We start from the raw sequence: 26,946 nt of genomic DNA on the forward strand, positions 1-26,946 counted from the left end.
TTTAACCACGAAAGATCAAATCCTTCCATCTATCTATACACATACACATCCACAACAAATAAGTGTTAACTGAATAGAGATTCACAAGGAAGCTCTTGGTTGGATTTCTTGTCTTAAGTCTCTTGCTGAAAAATAGGAAAAATATTAACATTGTATATGTGGTGCCTAGGCACTATACTGACAATGTACTCAAAAATCTCTTGTAAACTGACACAAGTAAGGAAATTCAGAGTTTAGACTACTTGGTCTTCTTTAACTCCCTCCCTCCACCCCCACCCACAACACCGGGATATAATTTGTCACTAAGTAATAACAATATCCCCTCTAGGGAGCTCTTTAACTTACAGACTGGTCCTCATTAATTGGGTCCTGCACGCTCCCACTGCACTGTGGAACCCACGGGGGGTCAAACATTGGCACAGAGGGCATTCCCAGTACTGGAGAGGGCAGAGTGAAGTTTATACTTGGAGGAGGAATCTGAAAGAAAACATAAGGAGAGAAAATCAGGTAGAGAGAAAGAAAATTTTAGGTGGTGGATTTAAATCCTGATTGATTGCTTCCCTTGGGATTCCAGCCTCTTTCTGCAACCTGGGACAGAAGGAAGGGGAACTGTGCTCAGTATCAATAATATTTTTAAAAAAGAATAAAGCATTTTGCACTGTCCATTATAAAAACAGAATCCCAAACTAAAAACAAGGAACCAGGAACTGTAATCCCACAGAATTACAGAATATGGATTCTTTTGCATAACATGACGCCAACCATCCATACTATGGGACCACTTTTTACAGCTGGCCTTTCTTTCACACATCTGTGCTCTTGTTACATCACCAATTACAATAACTTCTCAAAAGATAAAAGGGAAGTCCCTTCAACCACAGTGAGAAACAGATATGTGAAGGAGGAGGGATAGCTCAGTGGTTTGAGCATTGGCCTGCTAAACCCAGGGTTGTGAGCTCACTCCTTGAGGGGGCCACTTAGGGATCTGGGGCAAAATCAGTACTTGGTCCTGCTAGTGAAGACAGGGGGCTGGACTTGATGACCTTTCAAGGTCCCTTTCAGTTCTAGGAGATAGGTATATCTCTAATTATATAAAATCTTCCAAATTAATCACTTTTACTCCTCAAAGTCCACATAACAAATATCTCTGGTATACCAAAGGGTCAATATATGAACCCTTACAGTGGTTTTCAAGAGAAAAAGCTGCTATAGGGGCAACTCTGAGTCCACCTCGGAGGATTCTGTTCGTGAGTCACCTAGAATAGAAATGACATGAGCAAGCACTTGAAGAAAAAATGGTTACCTACCTTGTCGTAACTTGTTCTTTGAGATGTGTTGCTCATGTCGATTCCATTCTAGGTGTGTGCGTGCCCACAAGCACAGTCGTCGGAGATTTTTGCCTAAGTGGGTATCCATAGGGTCGGCTGTGGCACCCCCTTGAGCGCCACACTCATGTGTTGGTATACCAGGCGCTGCAGAAGGGCCTCCTTGAATTGGTTAAGGGAGTCTCACAGGTTAAAATTGTACCTACCTAACAGAACCTGGTGTTTAGACACCCGAAATTGCTGGCTTACCATCGAATAAATCTTTCTGCCAAATAAGTCCAGTCTCTTGGCATCTTTGTTTTTCAGCATGCCACTGACTTGGCCCTGCCTGTCCCTTTCATTAACAGCAGACACGACCAGTGACACCGCTGAAGGATGTGTATTCAGATATTCAAACCCTTTTGCAGGGACATAATACAGGCAGGTGAGGATCAGTGCCTGCTCAATGAGCAGTACTAGGGGAATGTAGACCGGTGTTGCAACAGGGAGCGATTCCGCCCCCGTGGGCACTGACATCTGGGAGATCATCTGGGCGAGGGTGACCTGCACTGTGGCAATCTTTGATGGTACGGGAACCGGTGTCTCAACTCCGGTGTCCCATGTCTCTTTGGGGACCTGGGTCTTCTGACTGGAGACCGGGGATGCAGTGCTAGGGTCCTAGGCCATGCAGTGCTGGGGATCTACGCCTGCAGTCTGGGGACCGAGGGTGCTCCACTGCCCTATGGGGCGGTCCCATGATTGGCTTGTCCTTAGGTGTTGAGCCCTTAGTCAAGTCTGGTGCCTGGCACGGTGTCTGTGGTGCCAGTCGGCCAGCTTGTTCTTTAGCTGCCAGGGCTGCTTCAGGCAACGAGGGCTCAAGAAGAAGCCGGATTCCCCTGCTGAGGTGGATCCCTGGCTGGGCTAGGAGGTCTGACCTCAGTGGTACCCCCCATGAAGCCCCAGGGCGGGCACATGGCGTGAAATAGGTCCTTGGACCAAGGCCCCTTTCCCTTCTGGTGTCAGGGGGCTCTTCTTTTGCTGCTTCTTAGGCACTGGTGACGGAGAACAGTGCCAGGCAGAGCCAAGTGCCAGCAGCACACTTCTCACCGATGCCAAGGTGCTTGGAGTGGGGTCCGAGCGGGAGGACTCAAGGCAGGATGAAGTGCACCTCCCTGAGGAGGGCCCTCAAGCTGATATCTCGCTCCTTCTGGGTTCTAGGGTAAAAGTTCTTACAGATTCTGCACTTGTCCTTCCTCCCTATGCAGTTCAAACAGCTGGCGTGGGGGATCACTAATCGGCATCGGCCTGCTGCAGGATGAGCATGGCTAAAAGCCTGGGGAAAGAGGCGTGCCCCGCTTCAGGACAAAGTCCCAGCCGGGACTCTAACTACCAGACTAACCTAACACTTCACTTAATGGCTAACTAAGTACCTACAAACTATACATGAAGAAGGCAGACAATGGGCTGTGAAGAACCGCTAACGCTCTTGCAGTGCAAGATGAGGCGCTCTGACCAATCATCATAGGTAGTAAGAAGGAACTGAGAGGGTGTAGAGTCGGCAGCGCCTGGTATACCAACGCATGAGCACGGCACTCATGGAGTCGCTACAGCCAAACTGATGGATACCGCTAAGGCAAAAATCTCCAACGACTGTGCACGTGGGTGCACTCACACACCTAGAACGGAATCAACATGAGCAAGCACTCAAAGAAGAACATCTGTTCCTTTAAGCTAGACACCAGGTATCTGGTATATCAATCTGCAGTGAAGTAGCCCATTTCCCAGATACGTCCATTATATAATTAAAAATTAAAGTGGTTAGGAGAACAATGTATGATCTTCTGGGATGTATAGAATCTTTATAAAAGGTTAAAAGTGAGCAAACAACTCAACTGGCCAGTCCCATTAATCAAAGAAAACCATGATTAATATTGCCAGAATGGATTCTGCCATCCTTGCTTAGGTCGAGAAGTACCCAACTCAAGTAATGGGCAAATTAGGTCCTATATATTTAGCTCAATGCATTTAGTTATAACGGGCACAAGATAGTCCTGTTAATAACTATTGAAATGTTGTATCATCTTCTAATTTAATATTGGTGGAAAAGTCAGAGATACTAATTAGTTCCATTCATTTCCCCCTCGCAGAACTCCATCTTACTATACGGTGCCAATTGTCTATGGCAGCAGTAGGCAACCTATGGCACATGTGCCAAAGGCAGCACGTTAGCTGATTTTCAGTGGCACTCACACTGCCCCGGTTCTGGCCACCAGTCCGCGGAATCTGCATTTTAATTTAATTTTTAATAAAACTTCTTAAACATTTTAAAAACCGTATTTACTTTACATACAACAATCGTTTAGTTATATACTATAGAGTTATAGAATGAGACGTTCTAAAAAAGTTAACATGTATTACTGGCACGCGAAACCTTAAATTAGAGTGAATAAATGAAGACTCGGCACACTACTTCTGAAAGGCTGCCAACCCCTGGTCTATGGCAATATGTTTCTTTCCTACTAAGTATTTTTCTCTAATCTACATCCAGAATTCTGTGGGACTGTTTCTTTTTTATACAGTTCTGCATCCTACAAACCTCGCATACAGAATTATTTTTTTCCTCTCCTGAAATGACTTAAAGCCAATTCCTTGTCATCATGTCACAATACATCTGTTCTATAAGCCAAACCCGCAAAAGACAACACTATGTTTGTTCTCCTCATCTACCTTAAAGATCTGCTGAGCGCCCTCCTCCATCCGAGGCCACACTTGATACCGAAATCTCCAGAGGGTATGGAACTTGAGAACAGCGTTCAGTCTTTGCACTGTCTCAGGATGATGAAATTCGGACATCAGCATATCAGAAACAGCCTCGGGCACTTTCACAGCACACAGCAGGAACATGGCAGCTGCAGGGAGTGAACATTTGATCAGCTGAGTTTTTGCAGAGTATTTGTTTTGTAGATAAAATTTCAGTCACATAAAAAAAAACTGAAAAAAAGCACTCCACAGAAAATGAGATCAGCAATATACTGGCACCAGCAAAAAGTGCTTTGCTTCATGAAATGGAATCAGTGTCACTCCACCTCTCACAGCCACCACAACTGCTCATAAAAAGATTTTAGTAAAGCTGTTTTTTTTAAAAAAAGAGAATGCTTTTGTTCTCATGAAAATCTCAGTAATGATTAGTTTAAAATAAAAAGTAAGTCCAGGCTTCATTCATCAATAATAATCAATAAGAAGCAGCAGCACTTTTACAGACTCTCCAACTCAAAGCTGTTTACAAAGCACGGAGGGGGAAACTGAGGCACAATGTTTTAGTGACTTTCTGAAGTTCACAGAGCCAAATCAGTGGCAATGCAGGGAAAAGAAACCAGGTTTTCTGACTTCCAGTCCAGAATCTTATTATACTACTGTATACATCTGCATAGAGGGATATTCCAATTGTAGACAGACAGTGACTAAATTGTTGGGAACATCACAGTGCATTGAAAAAGATTATTTTTTTTATCTGATAAATTATCCCATGCTCAAAGACAGAAAATAAGATAAAAAAATCTATGAACGAATACTTCATAACTCCCCAAAAGAACAGGCAGATTCAGAATCCAAATATTTACAATGGAATTGCATTACATTTTGGATTAAATAAAGGTTTTACAGTGAGATTTAGATCTTAGTCCTGCAAGGTGTTGAGCAATTCTGTGAGGTGCTGAGCACCCTCCCCTCCAAGTGAAGTTAGGGGGAGTGAAGGGTGCTGAGCATCTCACAGAAGAGCTCAGCACACAAGCCCTAAAGCACTATTGATCTGAAAGAAAGTGGATTTTGCACAAACAATACAAGCATTAATTAAGAAATAGTTGTTAGTGTTTTCTTTCCTTTAGTCCTGTAACAATGCAGTTATAACGCTGTACTAAAATGCCAATAATTTTTAAATTACAGTGTCTAAATTAACCCCTACAGTCAACCTCCTGGGCATATGAGAACAGAAATTAGAAGGAGTTGGGTACCTTACTTTATGTGTCTAAGTGATCACATGAGGACCCACACGGGTCCATGTTAGCGGATCCCAGTGCAAGGTTGGGCCCTTTGTCCTTAATTACATTGCAGCCATTAAGCCAGAAGTAATTCTGGTGTATTCTAAACATGATTTTTCAAATGTTATAAAATGTATATCATCATTTGCATTGCAGTCATGCCCTGGAGCACCAGTTACAGACCAGGAGCTAGGTGCTGTACAAACGCATAGGACAAAAGGTGGCCCTTGTCCCAAAGAGCTTACCAACTAAATATAAGACAAGAGAGAATGGAGGCCTCTGCAAACTAGAGGCATTAAAATTAAATGGGCCAACATTTGTTGGAGGTATGATAAGTTTGATCTTAAGTGGCTTCCTCTCTCACAAAGGCGCCCATCACAGAGATCTGAGGGGAACAGAGCTGAATGCAAAAGTTCATGTTTTGCTGTTGGAGCTGCTGGGTAAGAAAACAGAAAATTAGAAACCTGTTTACCCACAAGCAAATATCAATGCCAACAGCATTAATTTCCACAGATATCAGTCTTGAAAGTGTGGCTGGCTGTCTGGAGGTGGTTCGCCCCAGAAGCCCTGGAGGTATTGAAGAAACAATGTATTGTTGTTAAGTTTTGTGATGCAGTTTCTTTTTGGGGGAAGGGTTATGGCACACAGCAGGAGAGTGTGCTCTCTCCTTTAATATCTCTAACTAGAGTCAATTCGTGAAGCAGAGCCCTTTCTTTCTAATCAGGCATTGGCGTCTCATCTGGGATGCCCAAAAGAGGAGATTGCCTGCCTGCTGTTTGTGACTGGTGTGTATGGTGTAAAATAATCAAGTTGCTCTAAAAACACACCCAGATGCAGGGTCACTGATTCCTTCTCCAACAGGAAGCTGACCTGCAAGGCCCCAACATCTGCTATGAATGGCCAGCAGTGCAACGATACCACTCTCTGATTCAGGTTCTCTTACCTGCTGCTCCAGCCATGTGCTCATCCACGCTGAGCAGCAGCTCCCATGCTGCAGGCTGAATGTCCCCATACATCTCCTCTGTGAGGATAGGAGCTGCCTTGATTAACAGTGACAAAGGCGCTGGGGACAGGCTCATTACCTACAGAAAATGAAAGTGTATTTCATAGCAGAGTTGAGTAAACTATTGTTAGCAAATGATTTTACCCTTTTATCTGATCATGAATTATCCACAGTCTCTGCTTTTAGCTAATTAAATTAACCTGATATGAACATATCATACTCATATGTGAGCATATTTCAGCCTACATGCTGCTTGCTACCTATTCATCTTGACTATTTGTTGTTTGTTAATTGTGGTATGCAACTGGTTCCCTAAGCCCTGTGCCATTGCTGCTCCTCCCTGACTCAGTGACTGAAACTTTGATAAACTAGAAGGGAAAGCAAAGCTTTTTCAAGATGGCAGCACACATGCTGCTATAAATATTCACACGAGTTTTCACATACTGCTACTGCAGCAAATTCACAGCTGGTATCTAAACACTTGCTTTTTTTTACTGCTACTATGTGAGGTGTTAAAATACCCAGACACTTAAAGGCAGGGACGGATTAACTCCCTTTAGGCCTAGGGCCCCTGTATATGTCTTTTTCCTAATTTAAAACAAAATTCTCACAATTATGGCATCGAAGCTATTAACGCTATACTAAACTTGCCTTTTAATTAACATAAAGCCCTTCTGTGGTTACATTTCAGTCTTAAAACATGTAGAATATAGTTAAGGTGACCAGATAGCAAGTGTGAAAAATCAGGACAGGGGTTGAGGGTAATAGGATTCTATATAAGAAAAAGACCCAAAAATCAGGACTGTCCCTATAAAATCAGGCCATCTGGTCACCCTAAACATAGTTAAGTTAATTCAAAAGAGCCTACTTCTTACCTTAGAACACCTGTAATATTAGTTTCTTTCTGGGAGGGAGTTTGGGTCCAGGAGGGGGCTCCAGGCTGGGGCAGAGTGTTGGGGTGCAGGAGAGGGTGAGGGATCTGGGAGGGAGTTTGGTGCAGGAAGGGATTTTGACCTGGGGCAGAGGATTGGGGTGCAGGAGGGGGTTCGAGGTGGAGGCACTTACCACAGGTGGCTCCTGGCCGGCAGTGCAGTTGGCTGCTGGCACTTTTCTGCGAGCCCCTCGGGGAAGGTGGACAGCATGTCTCTGTACACTGCCTGTACCCGCAAGTGGTGCCCCTGCAGCCCCCAAAGGCCGGTCCCCAGCCCATGGGAGCTGCAGGGACGGTGCTGGGGGCGGGGCAGCGTGCAGAGCCACCTCCCCCGTCCCGCCATGAGCCACAGAGACCTGCCAGCAGCTGGCCACTTCCGGGAGCAACGTGGGGCCATGGAATGCAGGCAGCCTGCCTGAGCCCTGCTGCGCCAGGGCCCTGGGCTACAGCCCCTAAAGCTCTTGAGCTAATTTGGCCCTGTTTAAAGGCACCGACTCTAACTTCCTTTCCTTTTCCACTGTTCCTTCAGTTTGTTAATGGGATTAGAATTTGCATGTATTTAATGAAAACTTTGCGTGGGGTTCTTTTAATTGCTGCTCCAGCTCACTCTTTGGCACATACTACCCATTGTGGGGATGCCATTTACTTCCATGGGTATTATTCAGGAGCAGTCACGCACTCCAATTCTTCCCACTCTGTGCACAGGCTCAAGGTTCCACAATTCCTTCTCCTCTCCCTGCAAACCCTCCTAAAGGGCAAAGCAGAACCTACTCTTATCAGCATGTCACTGTGGTAGGTGATATAGCCAGTACCTGTTGTCTGATGTACTTCAACATTCCAGAGTCCTTCTTTCCTTCCAAGTTGATATCCATTACTCTCTTCTTCAGAGATGGAGTTCTCAGGCATGATTTGTCCGAGCACTGAAAAAGAAATGGAGTTCAGTTATCTGTCAATCTCTGAGACACCTAGTTTGTAAAGCCAGGGAATCTAATTCAGGTGGATTCTGAAGCCATGGTTCTGAAGCAGTCCATATAAGTCCTTTTGTTCTGGCAGTGCTCAGCAGCCAGCGAGATGGCATAAGTACCCTAATTCTAAAGGGTTTTGTAAAAAAATCTATTTTTAATGTTAATTTCCTTAACAAGAACAAGGCAATAGCCAATAAGTCAAGTCAAAAATTTGAATGTGTTCCCTGAAAATGCCCCAGAATACTCTAATCAAAAGGTTACAAGGTGTGCATTTTAGAACACAAGTGTTTTAAGAAGGTTAAAAATCAAGAGTCCACAAATTCCAGTCTAAAACCTCCTAGCCAAGGAGTTTGCAACCACTGCACCAATCCATCAACTGTTCTATTCCTCTCAGGGAAATGTAAGCAATAGGTACCTGGACACGAATTTAAGACTGCCTGAAAGTCAAACCAAGCTGATTATCATGTAGCTCAGTGACGAGAAACGGGATTTACCAGCAAACCTACTGTTGCCAGCCATGATTCATGTTCAATATCCAGAGCACCAGAGTTTCTCCAGCATATTGTGTGGCTTTAGACTTTCCTTCTAATGGTGGTAACCTATCAACTAACACAGAGGTTCTCAACCTGGGGGGTTGTGACCCCCAAGGAGGTTGCAAACAAGTGTCAAGCATTGCAACCATCCTGAGCTTCTCTTATTGCTAAATGAGAGTGTAGTTTCAGCTAGATCCTGGCTAGATGATGGGGAGTTGCCAGAGTGGTCATAGTATGAAAAAGACTGAGAACCACTGAGCTAACACATAAAAAGAAATGGATTATATAGAAATAAATGGCATTACTTTTTTTCCTATGTAAAGATCCCCATCTCTGTGTGCGTAAGCACAGATGCCTTATTGCCCAGTGACCATTTCTTTATCCCTATTGTTTGATAGCCTTTACTCTTAAGGCATGGGCTATGAAATCGTATATCTTACCATTTTGCACTGAAATTCAGTGTTTGAACTGAAATAACACCCAGGAGGGCAGAATAAGCTCTTTAGCTAATGCTCCTTTACTCTGCCAGGTGCTCGTCTCAGGCGATTCAGCTGGCAGAGGTGACAATTCTAGAGATTGCTTCTTTTCCTTGGCACTTAACTGCAGCATTGCAGTTTGCGTCAGGTGATGTAAACATATGAACACAGTTTAGTGTTCTGAAGAGTAGAGTTTCTGCATTCTTTAATTTGTTTCCTCTCCGCTTTGTTCCGTACCAATATATCCATTGCTCCAAGTGGACAGGCAACTAATCACCTATTCTGTGATAGGGAAATGTTATGAACTTGCAGAGCAAAAATTTCCACACACAGGGGTGCTGAAATCTTGACCCTGATGAGATTATGAAGTGAATTTAACAGTGTCAAGGACACAAATACTTCTGCTACCAATTAAGGGGATATTATTACTACTTGAATATTTGAATGACTCATACAAGACTCCCATATTACATGTATTCAGAAAAATCGGCATCCTGTCTGTTTCAGCTCAGGAATATATAAATATCAGCCAGTTATGGGCCCTGAATGACCCATGTACTGCAGCATGTGCCACAGTTTAAGCACAAAAGTAGTTCAATTGAAGCCAATGAGATGATCAACGGTTTAAAATTTGTCACAAGCTTAGGTACCCTGCTGAACTGGCGCTATAGTTTGGACAGTATTTACTGGCCTTCTCACCTCCTTCTGCTTTTTGCCTCTTGCCACATTGTTCAGCACATTGTTTTCTCGGAGTGAGTCCACGGTGTCACCGTACAGCAGTTTGATGGCTCGGACCAGGCGAGCACACGAGCGGCTGTGGTGGAGGTAGCAGTGCGGGTGGCAGTAATCAATGTGGGTACATATGAAACTCTGCTGGTTGCACAGCAGGATCATGACCTGGAACCCAAAGAGGGGAGGGGTGAGTTACTCAAAGAAGAGGAGTGCTAGTTTGGCGGTGAGAGAATGCCCAAGACAACCAGCGTTCCCCTCATTTCATGTCAAGACTGTTTTGTCACTGACACTGGTGAAATAAAAGGGGAAGGTCAGAGTTAGAAACTGTCAAATATTTGACCATCATTAAACACCGGCAGCCCCACCACAGTTTTGAGTCGGTTCCTTTCAGGGAGGGGAACATTAGGGCATCCCCTATTCCCAAAATAGGGATAAACCCAGCTCCCTAGGTTGACATCTGAGATGTCATCTGAAATGGAACCTCCTAGGGGCTCCCTGCAGCTGCTGCCTCTGAAGGGTGGGAGCAGCTCCTGCAGCACATGGGCACTGGAGGGCACCTTCAGATCCTGCGCTGTGGGTCAAGACAGGCACTATTGAAACTCTTCTTTATCCCAAGTACTTAGCAGTGAAATACCCAAAGCCAATGGAGGGGGGAGGCAAAGGGACCCCCAACCCCCACACATTTGCCTGCTGGAGAGGAGGTGCTGTGCATTAACAAACCCCTGCCCAAAATAAGACAGACCCAGCTGCCAACCCCAAACATTCAGGCCCCCAGAAATTGTGAGATGGACTCAAAAATCATGGGTTTTTAAATGATATATATTCTAGTTTGCTTTTCAGCTTTTTACCTCACTTATGTTGATGTCAATAAGGAGCAACCCCATTAAAGTCAGTATATTTACACTAGTATAAAACTGGAGTGAGATCAGAAGCTCATTGCTTGCTGCGGGTCAAAGTCTGTTCCCTTATTCGTGTTGAGCAGTAACTTACTCCACCAGTTGTGGCAGTAAGAATACCAGAATTTGACCTTACACGAGTTCTAGGGCGAAATGAATACCAAGGTGGTCGTGTACAGAAAAGGGCTTGAACCTGATGTTCCCTTTGAAAAATTTGTTAATGATTGTTAAATAAAGCAGATTTACTCAGATAGTCTGTTTTTTTTTTACCTTGGTTTTATTCCATAGAGCAACAATATCTCCTGCTTACTAGAGAAGTTGATCATTGCGTGAAATTAATTGCAGTACATGCTCCTTAAAATTCTCCAGGCTTTCATCTATGTATACTAAATACCAGACAGGCAGTCACAGAAATATTCTTAGCTCCTTCCAATCTATACCCTACATTGATGAGTGTGTCTATCCTCCCATAATGGGAAAATGTGCTACTGCCCTCTACTCCTTGCTGGCCAGATGCACATGATCAAGTCGTCCACCAATGACTGTACCTTCTAGTGTCTCATAATATTAGGAGTCAAACAAATGTGCTGACCCTTCTAAGGTGGGTGTGATCATAACTGGTACTATAGCAGTGCCTGGTAGCAAGGGTTGACTAGTAGTTAGGGTACCAGCCTAGAACTGGGGATGCCTGGGTTCAATTTCCTGAGAGATTTTGAGCAAGTCACTTGGGTCTGTCCGAGTCTCAGCTCCATACCTGCAACATGGGGATAATAGCATGGTTCTATTGTGAGGATAAATGCATTGAAGATGGTGAGAAGCTCAGCTGCTACGGCCATGGGGGCTATACAACTCAGGTGAATCCTGTCTTTCTTTTAAGTGAATTTACAATTTGCAAAGGTACCCAGATTGGGAACTCTTGAAGTAGAGAGATAGGGCTCAACTGAGATTGCAGCTCCTTTGTGTTAAGTGCTGTTAACACACATATCAAGGGGTGATCCCAGGCCAAAAAGCTTATCATCTAAATAAAGGAGACAGACAAATGGTGGGAGAAAAGAAGTATTATCTCCATTTTACAGATGGGGAGGAGTCACTCTAACAGCTGCAGCCTACAGACACTTTAAAGCCCTAATGCTATGCTAACTAAGCATGAATCATGAACAGTTTACCACTAGTGTACCATAACCATTCATTTTCAAAACTGAAAGTGCTAGGTCTGACAGGATCACGAGGGATCAGTACTTACATGAAGCCAGGACATGTTCCGATGGTAATTCTCCTCCGTGCCTGTGTTACTCAGCACTTCAGGCTCAATGCTGGGCTCACTTGCACTCCAAGGGCTCCCTTCTTCAAAAGAAAAATACCCTAAAATGTGGTGTTTTTTACTGCTACCCATGTGTTTAAAAGCTAGGGGAAGTGCTTGTAAGCCAGACCAGCCTTGCTGAGAATAGGGTGACCAGATGTCCCAATTTTATAGGGACAGTCCCAATTTTTGGGTCTTTTTCTTATATAGGCTCCTATTACCCCCCACCCCCATCCCGATTTTTCACATTTACTGTCTGGTCACCCTACCAAGACCAATCACAGTATACAGAACTTGCTGTATCACATAGAGTGCCTTTGGAACCCTCCTCCCCCTTGCCATCAGCTGGACTGGCAATTACAAGCACCATTCACAGTTACTGTTAATTTGCCAACTAGTCCGTGGTGAGCATTGTTCCCTTTTAGAGGAGAGGGGAGGGAGCAAAAACAATAGAAACAAATTCCTTGCATTTGTTGAAGATGCTGCAAATTGTTGGTTCAATGATCTGCATTGACTGGGCTCTGTGGTTAAAACCATCAACAAAAATCCAACCTGAAGTGGAATCAGCCTGCTGCTGTTGCCACCACCAGGCAATGTTACGGTTATGTGCCCAGGAGAAGACACTAATATAAATGGGGATGAAAGGGGAAAATAATCCACACTCTAGAGAACTAAGGCAAGGGAGAGAACTCTGACTCGTCACTGAACTGATCCCAGTGTTTCTGGCAGCCACTCATTGCTTAGGGGTCTTCCATAGTGCCCTCGTTTTAGAACAGAAGTTGCTTTTGGAAACTTTTACCATAAATATCATTAAGGGGTAGCTCTGGCTTAACTCAGGTTAGTCCTGTCTTCTTTTTCAAGTGAATTTATAATTTGCAAAGGTATCCAGATTAGGAACTAGCTCTCATATTTATCCAAAAGAGAGGTACAACGTGGGGAAAGCAGACAGGGTCAGAAGGGCCTCTGAGGTTGGGAGATTAGTTCAGCCCCAGTCTTTATCCAATCCTTGACACCTTTGCTGATGTCCCTACCACTTTGTGCCAATTGCGATGGGGATTTCTTGTGATGTGGAGTCCATTTTGTTTCCATCAAATAAATGTATAAGGACTAATTTTTTGAAGACCAAGGCCATTATATATAAAATAATTTTACATTCTACATATATGAATAGATATCTATTACATTCTCAAATGACATATATGTCTGGAATATTATATGATATAATATAGACTATAAAATGTACTCACATATAATATCATACAATACAAACTGTGCATGTATACATATACAATATCTACTATCATGGAAAACAAAATATCATATATAACAATGATATTTTATATATATATTACATATAATGGCATATATATAATATATATGATTTGTAAATGTCATATATCTATATCATATGATTTTTGTGTGTGTACCTCCTCCTAAGCACAGCATGAATTTGGCTGGAAGTCTGGTAAATGCCAGTATTTTAAGGGTTCATACGCTAACACTGATATTTAAATTGACCACCTTCGTGTGGAATAGAATTTATATTCCAGTGTGCACCTGTGGCAAGTTTTGAACTCTGGCCTTCTGGGTGTTAGCTTATGCAATCCATGAAGAGGAAAAGACAGCTGCTTAACTCAGAGAGATGGAGATTTCTCCTACCCTAGTGAATCTTTATATTTATTTATTATTCTGGACCTGCTTTAATCATTTCAGAATCTGGATGCTGCCAAGCAGCCCCGCTCCCTTTTTAGCCCATCTCATCTATGTTACCTATGTCAGTGACAGTGTCCCTGCTGTGGGACAGCTGCAGCTCCTCATTCTCAGACTCTGAGTCCTGCCGTGATAACTTGGTGCTCTTTAGGCTGCCGGCCCGGCGAATGCTGGACAGGGAACCCCCCTTCTTCACCCGGAAACTGCGGGTTCCTTTAATCTGGAGCAAGCGGGAGCCTCCTATCCTGATCTTCCTGCTGGGAACTGTATTAAAAGAATAAAAGAGGACTTTTTTCCCCTTAATTTTCCTCCATTTAAAAAAAATCCTAGCCCACCCTTCTCCCCCGACTCCTTATTGTCAGCCTATACTGCAGCACCTTTATTTCTGTCAAGGAAGATGGGCAAGAGGCTCCCTCCAAAGCCAGCACCAATGCAGCTCTATCAATCACTTAGTATGGGATGCTTTACAGAAATGTGCTCAGAATCTTCTTTCCTGGAGACATATTACATCAGATCTGGGCTTGTTTATATTTGGGATTAACTCTGCTTTGACCACTGATGTCCAGCAAATGGGTAAACTGCACTGGTAGAAACTCCAAGCAAAGACAAGGAACACCACAACTGGCACTGATAGAGTTAATTCCTGCTTGAAATTCGAGTAGACTCAACTGGTGCCAACTGTGGCTTTCTTTGCTCACCACTGGAATTTGCACTGGTGCACATACCACAGCTGCTGTCCACCAGTGATTGAATGCCAAGTGCAGACATAGCTTCTCTGACAAACCTATCCTCCTGCTGACTCAAGGTCTGCAAACCCAAATCTGCCTCTGTAGCAGGATCACCTAGTTCATTCACACAGCCTTTATGACTGCAGATAGCTAGCCTGATTTGCCAGATTAGTAGTATAGTACGTGTTACTTCTTTGAAGTTATATTTGCATAAATCCCTCTCTTTGCATGATTCTCTTCACCATTAGAATGCTTTAAGGAAAAAACAGCTTGTAGTTCCTCTCCTTCAGACAAAGCAGCAGCTTTCAGGCACTAAAAATACATCTATTGACACTTTGTGTTTCTGATGAGCACAAACATGAAATGGTTCAACGTTCAAAGCACCGATCATTTGCATTTTATTCTCCTCTGATTTCAAAGGCAAAACAATGGCAGCACATGAGTCCAAATGTTGCAACACTCAGTCATTAAACTGTTGATCTATTCAGAGAAGAACATACAACATCACCTTTTGGTGCACTGTAGAGACTGGACTGGTGTACACCTTTTGGTATAAAATAGGTAAGAAAAATATATAAACGTAATTATATTTGGACTTGAAAAATCAGTCTTCTGAGCCTTGAAAATCCCTCTTATTTTCCCAGCTTTATATCCTCCTACCCTCACCCACAAACCCATTTTGGTGGCTAACATCCTATTGATGGAAAAGGACTGGATGGGTCTCCTTTTTGGAGCTAATCAGCGCTGCTCATTAGTCAGCTGGACAGATCACTGTTGAGTGATTTGAGAATCTCCGTCCCAGTATCTGAACTGAAACTTAACTCACAGCTGGCTAGATTCTGTTCAACCTCAGCACAGCTGGCTAGACTGCACTGAAACGCACAGCTGTTTTGGCACACCTAGCCACATTTCATAAAGTCTGTAGAAACTTCTTAGCATACAATGAGTACCTAAAACTTTCTGGGGGCTACTTGTTAATCTAAATTAGTATATCTATGCTTTGGACCTACCTGTAGGAGGTTAGACACAGTAAAATTGTAGTTTTTGCATAGCTGTTAAGACAAACCTGCTGTTGACCATCAAGCAAAGTAATTACCACTCAAGAGGAGATGAAAGGAAATAAACGGATTAGTACTGGTCAAAGAGATTGGGGTAAAGAGAGGCCTGTCCTTTTGTCACTGCAGTGAGAAAAATTTAGTTACAGTCAGACAACAACAATTTTCAGCCAGACAATTATAGATTCAGAAAGATGCCTTTGCATCTGCTAAGTTTTAGCCGAGGTAAATTCCCAGTAGACTAGGCTGTAGTCAGAGCAAAGAACACTTAAAAAAAATATCTTGTATTTGTTTAGCCTATTCAGAACAAAATATTGCAAAGCATTTTGCTAATGTATAAATGGAAACACAGCCTCTATATAGGGATCACTTTTCCCACCACTGAAATGCAGCTGCCTCTGGGTGCAATGTAGCAGCTTTGTAAAACATGCACAGCAATACTACACCAAACCTTAGGGCAAGAAGTGAAGAAGGCCTCCATGCTTTACTGAAACTGCAGGGAGAATTTAGTTAAGCAGAATGAGTTGGAACTATTCTTGAGGGGAAAAAAAAGATTTTACATTGTATCCAAAAGTGTGCTGCACAGTAACCAGGCAGGGGCAAACCTAATTTCCATGTTATCACCACCACCATTTCTTGCAGCACCTAATGTTTTGAGGAGGCCTCCTGTTCATGTACTTTGCCAGCCCAACCTTGCTTTCCTCATAAGATCTGATGGCATCACAGCACAAGGTGGTTGCAGGCAGTTGCTAGTGAAGCCTTTTTTAAAATTTAAAGTTGTAGCCACCTAATTCATAAGAGACTTCTCATCCTGCTTTATTTGGCAATGTGAAATTCTGGAGATTTGTGCATTCTGTGGCTGCTAACAATAGTCAAGAAGAAAAGGAAGTGGGTTATGTGAGAATTCTTCAAGATGACTCTTTGCAGCTTGATGGGAAGCTGCCTTCACTATCAGGAGCTCTCCCATTCCATGTGTTTTTGGAGGCAGTTTTACACATGATTCTTGGAAATGTTTCATGTATGAATGTATCTACTTGTGAATGCAATCACAGCTCAACCATGAGCATGAATGCAATGCGAGCCTGACCCAAAGCCCTTCATAATCAAGGGAAATCTCATGGTTGACTTCAAAGGCAAGCTACAACCATTGGATGGTTTGCATTGTTTAGCACACAAGTATAATTCTTCACAAGATCACAAACCATAAATCCCATCCATTTAAAAAAAACATTGTTACAGAATGTTTATGTCTTTACATATCCGTTATGAAAGAGATTTTAAACAGTTTGTTCTAAATGTTCTAAAACACACAAACTGGACTGTCATTTACAGGTAACTGTCCAGAACTTTCAGTCTCTAATAGCAAATGTCAAGTAACTACTGACTGCATATTGTATTGCAACACTTGTACCATCATATAGTATGGGGATTTTGCATGAGATGGTTTTAAAATGGAAAACGTTCTGCTGCCCTGAGCAAACACAGTGAGCTTGAGCTTTGCTTGTACAGTACGTAATACGCTGGTAATATTAACCTGCTAGCCATCAAGAGCCACATAGGTAGGTGTTTTTCAAGTGGTAGTAAAGAACCAAAAGAGGTCAGGGGTTAAACCACTCATTCTGTTAAATGCCACGACCTCTGAACACGTGGGGATTTTCAAAGAAGGGTCCAATCTTTCGGCCCATGTGTGTTTTTTATCCCACATTGAAGAACGGTATCAGAAAATACAAAAATCAATTCAAATACTGATACTTCTAACTGAGGAGTGCACCAAAAGATATTTCTGAATTTACACCATTTGCTTTTTAGAACACTTGTTTGGTTCTGCTAATATCGTTATCCTGATGACTTAAAAATGTTTGTTTTCCACACATAACATATGCAACGTTGCAGCTCAAAAATTATTCAAGCCATGTGGCTCTATGGCTTCCTGCTTTTTAACACAGTCTATGGAAATGGAGAGACATAAAATACAGCATCACATAACAAGCCCTGAGAACATGAAAGCGTCACTCTGCTGACAAACCTTTCTTCTCTTCGCAGCCAGTGTCAGATTTGAGCGTGTGGCTGCTGCTGTGCAGGGAGTCTTTTGAATCTTCATTTTCATCCAGAATCCCAGCAAAGCTGATCTTCCTCTCATACCTGTGCCTGTCCAGCTCAGGGTCCAGACGCAACCTGCAGCTCTCCAGGTCCTGTAGCACCAGGTGGACCATAGAAACATGTGAATAGCGTGAGCTCTTATACTTCTCTTCAGCAACAAAAGATCATCATTATAGCAAGAACTGCCCTCAAATGGAAATCCTACTTCTATCATCTGGAACTAAATTCCCAGTTAACCTAATCCCTTCATAGCTAACCTACACTGACTCATTTTCAAATCGCAATTGAATTTGGATCTCAACTCCTGCATGCTTAATGCAAGGGGATATTGTTCTGCTGGAAGGTATTAATAGCTGCCATCAACTGGGCCTCTGATCTACAGATGATCACAGATCTGATTAAAGACAATGGGTATGCTAATCACCCTTCTTTCAGGCTAAATCGATAGAGCAATATAATGCCCCTTTACGTACTGATAGTTGGAGGATAGGCTGCATGAACAGTGTGGTCTGGGGGATTTTCCTGGGACTGGTGGCAAACACAGGTAGATTAGGGGATTGGTTGCAGCTTGTGTGCATGTGTATGTGCACATGCAAGCGCCAGAGGCAGAAAAACAAATAAAACACCAGCAGACAGCAAGAGAAGCAGTTGCGAGCATGGCCCTCAAAGAGAGTACAGAGACAGAGCTCCTTGGGCACAGAACTGACTAGAGAGGCAAACTTGTAAATAGTGAGCAAGGAAACTGCCTGCTGTTTGTTTCTGCTGCTTTCAAGAAAACAGGACTGTGTGTTCTTTCTTAGTAAACAAACAGGACAGCACCCGACTCGGATCATCCATTTCTCTTCCTGGCAGAAACAACCCTGCAATGCTCCGAACACTGACTAACCATTCAATCCAAAGGGGCAACATTACAATTATAGCACGATTCAGATATACACATTCATTTCCCTTAGCAGAGACTGTAAAAAAGGCTGGTTAAACACATAGGATTCTGTTTTCAAAATGGCTGGTGAGAAGCACATACAGTGAGTGCAGTTAAAAAGCCCCACTAGTTTATAATTTTATTCACAACATCCACTTGGCGACACTGATACCTTGGAGACTGTTTAGCGTGAAAACCACTAGGGTATAGAAATGTAAAATGGCAGAGCTACTTGTCAGGCTAAACAGGGGAAGAGGTGTTATAGTAAACAGGGAGTAATCAATTATTTTTTGTCAAGGTCCAAATTTCTTGGCCAAAGTATAGTCAAGGTCCAGACTCCAGAAAAAATAATACAAAACCAATAACAATAATGATAATAAGGAAATAAAAAGATTTTTGGGTCTGTTCAAAAGCATCTAGTGGTCCGGATTTGGCACATGGTCTGCCTATAGACTAAGCCTGTAGTAAACTGTCTTAAAACAATCCAAAAAGTTAATCATGAGGAAATATAAGTGTCTTATCTAACATTCAGGAGATTTTGCCCACAGGTGCTCAGCTGTAACTCCAACTGAAGTTACTAGGAGTTAACAGGGATGTGTGAAGTTCTGTTACATTAAATGCTACTTTGAAATAAGTGAATTTTCCCAACACAAAAACACACACAAAAACATACAAAAGAGCAGAAACATTACAGACTTAGTGGTGCTGAAGATGTGTAATTGCCTTGCATGAGAGAAATTAGACCAAATACAGCCCTTAGAACGCTTGTAGAACACTTTGCAGTCCCTCAGAAAACCTCCTGAATGGTCCAACTGATGATATAATAAGTGATAAGAACAATGACTTTTTCACTTGCTTAACAATCAGTTTAAGGCTGAATTTTCAAAGGAGCATCTGGGGAGTTGGGCATCTTGGTTCACTGGGAATTGGGCACCTCAACTCCATTAGGCAGCGCTGAAAATCCCAGTTTAACTGGTTTAATCTGAACAAATGTGGATGCAGACTAGCTGAAAGGGTTCAATTCATCTTTCACTGCCCCCGCCCCGCCCCCAGTGTACCCCTGGCTTTATGAAAACATCCACAACATACTGCTTCTGGTAGATGGAACTGTGATAGAGGCATTCGGATCACATTGCAACTGAAATGATTTTGGACACAAGGCAAGACTTAATGCAATTCAGCCCGACTAGTCTGGATGGAGTGAACTGTTTGTGGGTAAACTGGCTCACCATTATCGGTTCAGGTTTAGTTCTCTAGTCTAGACAAGGCCCTGCTGACATGCGTGGAATCTACAAATGCTTAAGACATCTTAGAATCAACCACTCATTTAGGGTACGTTTTCACTGCAGACTTAACTCTGGCTCTTATCCAGGTTTATGTCTGCAAAAAAATGCTCTGCTAGCAACTTAGCTTTATCAGCAACAACAACAAAAAGAAACCAAATCTTCATACACTCAATTCTCTTTAAAAGTACAAGCAAGCCAGAAAGTTTTCTTTGTGCAAAGAAACCCCCATTAACCCATTTCTAACTCAAAACATAATACACCGCTTACTTGAGTGTTATGGGACCATAATTGTTCGGTACTTGTATAAGATTCAAAAAATCAGGCTAATATTATTTCTGATAGACGCTTATACAGTGAGACTAAGTTTTCTTCCAGTTTCACACTATAAATCAAGTCCTCCTCTTCTTCTCCCACAGCAGTTTGAAAAATTATTAATCGGCAGCATTTTGTCTGGCTCAAAGACACAGATCCCTACAGATCCTAATTACCCAGGATGTTCTTACTTTCAACATATCTGTTTTAGTAAGATGCATTTCCACCTCTAAGACCCTGTGGTTTTGTAACACAGTTTTGTAACACTGCCATTTATTACATAGTGAAAATGTCAACAAAGAGCCATGTTGATTTCTTCCTTTTGTCTGATTCACTCCACTGGAAGTCTGTAAAAGATTTTAGCAATCAACTTCAAACTCTCACGGCCGTCATGCCACATCACATAGGCCTGTTAGGTAAACTGTCATTAGTGATGTACTGAGATTCGCGTCAAAGGCTATGTCTACACTACTGCGGTAAGTTGACCTACGCTATGCAACTCCAGCTACGTGAATAACATAGCTGGAGTTGATGTACCTTAGGTCGAGTTACCAGGGGGTCTACAGGAGAAAATCTCCCGTCGACTTACCTTACTCTTCTCGTCGGATATAGTACAGGGATCGACTGGAGAGTGATCTGCAGTTGATTTGGCAGGTCTTTACTAGATCTGCTAAATCGACTGCCAGTGCATTGATCTCAGAGCATCGATCCCTGCTGTAGTGTGGACCTGCCCTGTGACTCTCATTAACATTAATAGGAACGGTGTGTCTTAACCGTTCAGCCTTCTGTGGAAACTTCAGCGCAATTAAATCCCTGCCACCAATCTATCTTTTTCATCAGGTGTATTACGAAAATAACCTCATGGGAACTTCTTCATCTCTAATTCCTATGGCTCACTTACCACGAGAGGCTCAGTACGAGGCCTGGGCATGTAGGGAAAGGTCTCTCGAAGGAAGGTGGTGATCTCCAAGAGAAGTTGGCATGCTGCCATCTTCAGAGCAAAAGGGCAACAACATTTGGTAGGGTTCACAGTGCCTGGGAAATGAAATTTGCTTGGTAAGAGAAAACACGATACAAAATTTGGAACCAAGAATTGACGGACACACATAGTGCACAATGCAAGGTGCATATGAAAAATGTTATGATTAAATTCTAGACTCCTACATTACTTTTCTAATATTAAAAGGACAGATCCATGCACGTATCTATCTGTCAGCACAAATCCCATATACTGTGTGGTATGTTGTTATCAAAACATCTGCAAACTCAAAGTGGTCTCAAAATATAAACTCTACATACAATACTATATATTAGCATAACACAGATTTAGAAACAGATACTCTCATGCCCTTTACACCTTTGCATTCAGCCAAATAGACTGCAATTGTAGCTAAGCTTGTGTCCTCAATGAAGATGAAATCAAACCAATAACAAATCAGCAGCCATCTTAAGTGAGATTATCATGGCAATAATCTTGGGAAAGGGTAGCATCATTGTCACGCTTGTTCTTTTTAAAAACCATGCACATAACTGTGAACAGTCAACAAACAAGTACTGTGCCTACTGTTCATAACTGTCCAGAAGCCTAAATAAGGCAGCAGCCCTGCAACTTTGTTCTACATAATGAATACAAATGTCATTTAGAGATGGCGCAAAATCATGCAGTTATTGCACCATCAAGTGTAATTAGTAAGGTACAAATTTCCATTAAAGAGGGATTCAGCAAAGCAAAGTATTTACAGGCACGCTTGACTTTACAGAAATGGGACTACTCACATGCTTAAAGTTAAGCACATGTGTTAGTGGCTTTGCTGAAATGGAGTCTATATGCTCAGCTTCAAAATCTATGTTCATGATATTAACTGGTCCAACACCCATCCAAACCTTGAAGACAATGAAGTGTTCTTGTGGCCTTGACCAATTTGCAAAGAATTTTTTGGGCTAATATATAGAAGGAAAAAAGCTGGTAGTTGTTTTGGGGTCTCTTGAAACTACTAATGATGCTGATTTTTTTGGAATGTTTTGGGCTTGTCACTTAATGAACCATCCAAATGTCTTTTGGAGATAAAATATGTTCCCACTGTTTTTTCTCACATCTGATCCTGTTGTGTTGCACAAAGAAACATACAGAAACTGAACAAACAAGGGAATGTTTCAGGAATGGAGACGAGGCCTGATTACATTTGCCTCGCTTGCAGGCGCCTCGTTTATTTCACCTGGCACGAGTGATGGGAGTTCACAGGAATTAAAATGATCTGAACAGGCAGATACACTGGAGCACGCATAGGTTCTCAGGGGAAGCTCTAGGAGGTACTCTGTCCTAGGACTTGTTTACACTGCAGAGCCTTGGCTGGCAGAGCTATGCCAGCAAAGCCTCCTAGTGGGGACGCAATGTAAGCCAACAGAAGGAGTTTTGCCAACATAACTGCCTCTGCCCCAAATGACATTAGCTAAGTGGACAGAAGCACTTTTCTGTCAGCATAGTTGCTTCTGCATTGGGGGTTTGGCTGACATTCGGCTAAAGGGTGTGATTTGTTTTCACACTGCTGGCCGTCATAGTTATGCCAGCAGAAGACCCAGTGCAGACTAAGCCATAGTGCGGAGGCTGAGTGGCATTCTGAACTCCCTAGCATGTAGAGGGAGCACTCCTGCTTCTACACTCTTTCATGAGGTGCTGTCTGCCAGCTTCCCCCATCGACCTAACCGATACAGTGGCCCTGCCTCCTACCCACCTGTCCTTTTGGAGTACCTGGCACCCCTGGTGGAGTAGGAATGGAACAGTCCAGGCTCTCTCAAATACAGGGACTGCAGTTCCGCTTAGGCTCATGGGCCATTCAAGGTATGTAGGGGAAGGCTCCATCCCTTGTGCATTCCACCCCGTCATGTGTACCAGCATAAGGCAGAATTTGGCCCAGTACAGCCACCCATGGCCACTCAGGAGCAAATGGCATATTGCAAAGCGCTGGGAAGGAAATTCAGATACTTAGGGCCTGATTCTCCGCTCTCTCAGTGATTTACACGAGTACAATTCCATTGCCTCTAGCAGAATGGCTGTTATGCAGTGAAAAAAGCAGCTCCTTAACCACAAAAAGGAAGCCAATAGATACATAAACAGCATCAATATATTACATTCAGTGGAAAAACAGTAGTACACATACATGCAAGCCAGTACATTACAGAGCACACATATACAAATGGTGTTTGGAGAGGATATAATGTTCATTGCTATCTTCACCTGTAGCCTATGTCTGTATGTGATGTGATTTTATTTATTCTGATTACAGATCATGTCACGATTTCAGAATGTGTCAATGTCCTTAAAATGTGTTTATTTCAGCGATTCAGTACATTGTATGTTTTTTAATGATACTTTCTGTACCGCCTCACTACATTTTTGTGTTAGAATCAATACATGGAAATTAAACTACTTAAATCCCAAGTATTTGGTACAGCTATGCCAAATTACATCATCTGTAGATCTGGTCCGTCAATATTAAGAACATTCAGATGTAGCTGATTTTGCAAAAAATGTGGTTTGTTGTTTTTGGCAAGGATGTCTTTGAAGAAGGGGAGTCAGAATGGTGTACAAGCACTTGACCCTAGATATGAAAGATTGATCAGATTTATTTATAATCACAATCTACAGTAATTGCAACTCACTTGCCTCTGTTTTAGATGCTATTCTTTTCATTGTCTCTTATTGCTCCTACTCATATGCAGGGCCGGCGCTACCATTTAGGCAGCCTAGGCAATCGCCTAGGGCACCAGAATAAATGGTGGGCGCCGTTTTGCCAGACGGGGTGGCAGGTGGCTCCGGTGGAGCTGCCGCAGTCGTGCCTGCGGACGGTGGGCTGCTCGCGCGGCACCGGTGGACCTCCCGCAGGCACGACTGTGGCAGCTCCACCGGAGCCACGGAGCACCGGACCCTCCGCAGGCACCACTGCGGCAGCTCCAGTGGAGCCGCAGGAACAGTGTGCGGGGCGGAGAAATCGCCGTCCGCCTAGGGCGCTTAAACCCCTAGCGCCGGTCCTGCTCATATGGTATATTTTACATCAGGCACAGAAAGAAGGGGAAGGGAATTGGTGGGGAATACAGTTGGGTGGCAGGAATATGAAAGAGAAGAAAAATTAAGTGCTCCTAAAGCAGAGGTTCTTACAAGCGGGGGTTCTTGTAGTAAAGGGAGTCTCCTTACTGTCATCTAAAAAGTCTTCCTCCTCATCCTCCTTTCTCAGTCTCCGCTTGGCCTCCTCATCATAAATGAGGCCCAGCAGGTTGGCCGGACTTTCACTTTCACTGTGGCACAGCTCGTTGAGTCGGATGCCAATTGCCTGCCAGCAAGAAGGAAGGAAAAGAAAGCACAAGGGAATGAGGACCGGAGGGGATTCACTTGGATCTTGCCCATTCTGAGGCAGCTGGAAATTTCATGTTAAAAACAAAACATTTTAGCATTTTTTAAAAATCACTAGAGCAATTGAGAAAACTGTGGGGTTGGGAGGGAGGGATGGAATCACCACCGAACAAATTGCAAATATTTTCTTCCATTTTTGATCAAAATTTTGAAACTTTATCAAATTTTGGAAAAAGGGTTTTATATTTGGTTGAAACCACAGGCACTAACTTTTCAAACTGCTGGCGGGTGCTCAACCCCCGACCCTGCTCCAGGCTCCGGCCTCACTCCACTCCTTCCCCCGGCCCGGCCTCTTCCCACCTCTCCTCCTTCCCCTGCCTCTTTTTTCATCAAAATTATGCACTGACATGTGCCATCCTTCTGCTGAAGAAGGATGGTCTGGTGGTTAGGATACCCTGGAATTTAGGAGACTGGGGCTGAATTTTCTGCTCCTGGGTGACCTTGGGCAAATCACTTAGGTCCAGATTCTGAAAGATATTTAGGCAGCTAACTCCCATGGATTTCAATGGGAGTTTGGCATCTTATTACCTTTAAAAATTTGGCCCTTAACCTTTCTATGTCTCAGTTCCTATCTATAAAATGGGGATAACAGCACTGCCCTACTTCACAGGCTGTTGTGAGGATAAATACATTACAGATTGTGAGGTGCTCAGATAGCGAGGGGGGCATTTAAGCAGCTAGGAGAGAGCACTTCCCATTGAAGGAAAAAAAATAAACCAGAAAAAAAAAATTTCTCCAGTCAAACAAACAAAACCGGTCTAACGGCCTCATTACCAAATGTTACGGTAGTGGAGATTCTGAGGCAATGCCACAGCTGAGTCCATTAGCAAGCAGAATGCTTAACATTAAGACCATTTCAGAACTCCCAAGGTTTTTTTCCAAAGTGATGCTGTATGTAAGCAGGGTAATCTAAGAGAACATGGAAAATCACACAGAACATTTTACCTTGCTATAGCATCATTTTGTAAGATAGCAAATGGGAGTAATTTCTTTGTTTTAATAACAATTTGGCACTGAGGCCCTCCTGGATTTAGAGGGAGTTCCTGAGAGACAGACTAAAGCCAATTTTCTGATCCTTTGAATCTCAGAATTGACACACCAGCAGCATATAATTTATCTGCCTAAACTGAAGTGAAGCAGAGAAAGAAAAGCAGTCACAAATAGGTATGATTAAGGCTCATTCCCATTGCTACGAAGCAGTTGCTGTTAAATGGAGATGATACACTCTGTTATGGGATAGGAGAATTCGACTGTGTGGTTTGCAAACTGATCTGGATGGTTGTCAATCTCAGTTATCTGTGAGGTTACACATTGCTGAGTAAACTCTCAATCCTTCATATCATTTTCTCTCTCCTCACTTCAGTTATTTAAGGAAGAATTGTCTTGCTTGGTTTTCAAAGATTTACAACTCATTACTACTGCTCTGCTGTCTACCCTGACTGATGATATAACAATCAGCTATAATTACACAGCAACCTAACTAATAATGCTAATTTGTACTGAATTCCTAATAGGAACTGATTGCTGGAGTTATCCTGGGCTAGCTTAGATAATGGTGGTGTTGCCGTCTATATGGTTTTATAAAAATATGCTAATGAGTGAATATAATGTAATTGGAATATGCTTCATGCAAAAGGTCTCTTGCAAGGTATCATTACAAAGTTTATAATCTACTGGGTGTGATCATCCTATTTGTATAAATGTACTGCTCTTGTATCTGAAACTAGAAATATGAAATATAACTCTGAGGGCCTACTGTAATTATGCAAAGCGTGGGCCATTAATGGTGATTTGGAATCTTGATGACTCCCATTAACCAGGACAATTGTCTGCAGATGGGTGTGTTTTACCTGTAAGTCTTCCTGTATATGCGTGTGCTGGCAAGCGGGCAATGAAGTCTTGCGGTGACATGTGATCATGTCACCTGAACTGGAATCCATCTTTAACCTGGTGTCTTTCCATTGAGAAGGAGGGGGTGGGAACCCAGAGAGGGACAAAGGATTCCTGCCTTATGCAAAAGATATATAAAGGAGTGGAAAAGAACAAAGAGGAGAGAGGAGCCATCAAGAAGAATCCCCTAGCTACCACCTGAGCTGGACCAAGAGCTGTACCAGGGGAAAGGATTGTGCCTACGCCTGGAAGGTGTCCAGTCTGAGGAAAAAACTTACTGAAGCATCTCTGAGGGTGAGATTATCTGTGTCTAGTTTCATTAGACATAGATTTGTTCATTTTATTTTATTTTGCTTGG

At 42.9% G+C, this 26,946-nt stretch overlaps 1 protein-coding gene across 7 annotated transcripts in view; it reads right to left on the minus strand.

Moving 5' to 3' along the window:
- Nucleotides 1–26,946, minus strand: part of UNC80 (unc-80 homolog, NALCN channel complex subunit) — a 197,581-nt gene that overhangs the window by 78,083 nt on the left and 92,552 nt on the right. For 2 of the 7 annotated variants that reach the window (XM_050916066.1, XM_050916067.1), the window contains 10 exons: nucleotides 24,447–24,618; nucleotides 21,192–21,325; nucleotides 17,697–17,862; nucleotides 13,948–14,151; nucleotides 12,121–12,221; nucleotides 9,949–10,146; nucleotides 8,088–8,195; nucleotides 6,285–6,423; nucleotides 4,032–4,213; nucleotides 346–477 (listed from right to left, as the gene is read on the minus strand). In XM_050916066.1, coding sequence (XP_050772023.1) covers nucleotides 346–477; nucleotides 4,032–4,213; nucleotides 6,285–6,423; nucleotides 8,088–8,195; nucleotides 9,949–10,146; nucleotides 12,121–12,221; nucleotides 13,948–14,151; nucleotides 17,697–17,862; nucleotides 21,192–21,325; nucleotides 24,447–24,618 — 1,536 coding nt within the window. The remainder of the gene's footprint in view (nucleotides 1–345; nucleotides 478–4,031; nucleotides 4,214–6,284; nucleotides 6,424–8,087; nucleotides 8,196–9,948; nucleotides 10,147–12,120; nucleotides 12,222–13,947; nucleotides 14,152–17,696; nucleotides 17,863–21,191; nucleotides 21,326–24,446; nucleotides 24,619–26,946) is intronic. The other 5 variants (XM_050916063.1, XM_050916062.1, XM_050916065.1 and 2 more) reach the window with 3 other exon arrangements.

The sequence above is a fragment of the Gopherus flavomarginatus genome, chromosome 10 (genome assembly GCF_025201925.1).
Source record: "Gopherus flavomarginatus isolate rGopFla2 chromosome 10, rGopFla2.mat.asm, whole genome shotgun sequence".
Taxonomy (NCBI): domain Eukaryota; kingdom Metazoa; phylum Chordata; order Testudines; family Testudinidae; genus Gopherus; species Gopherus flavomarginatus.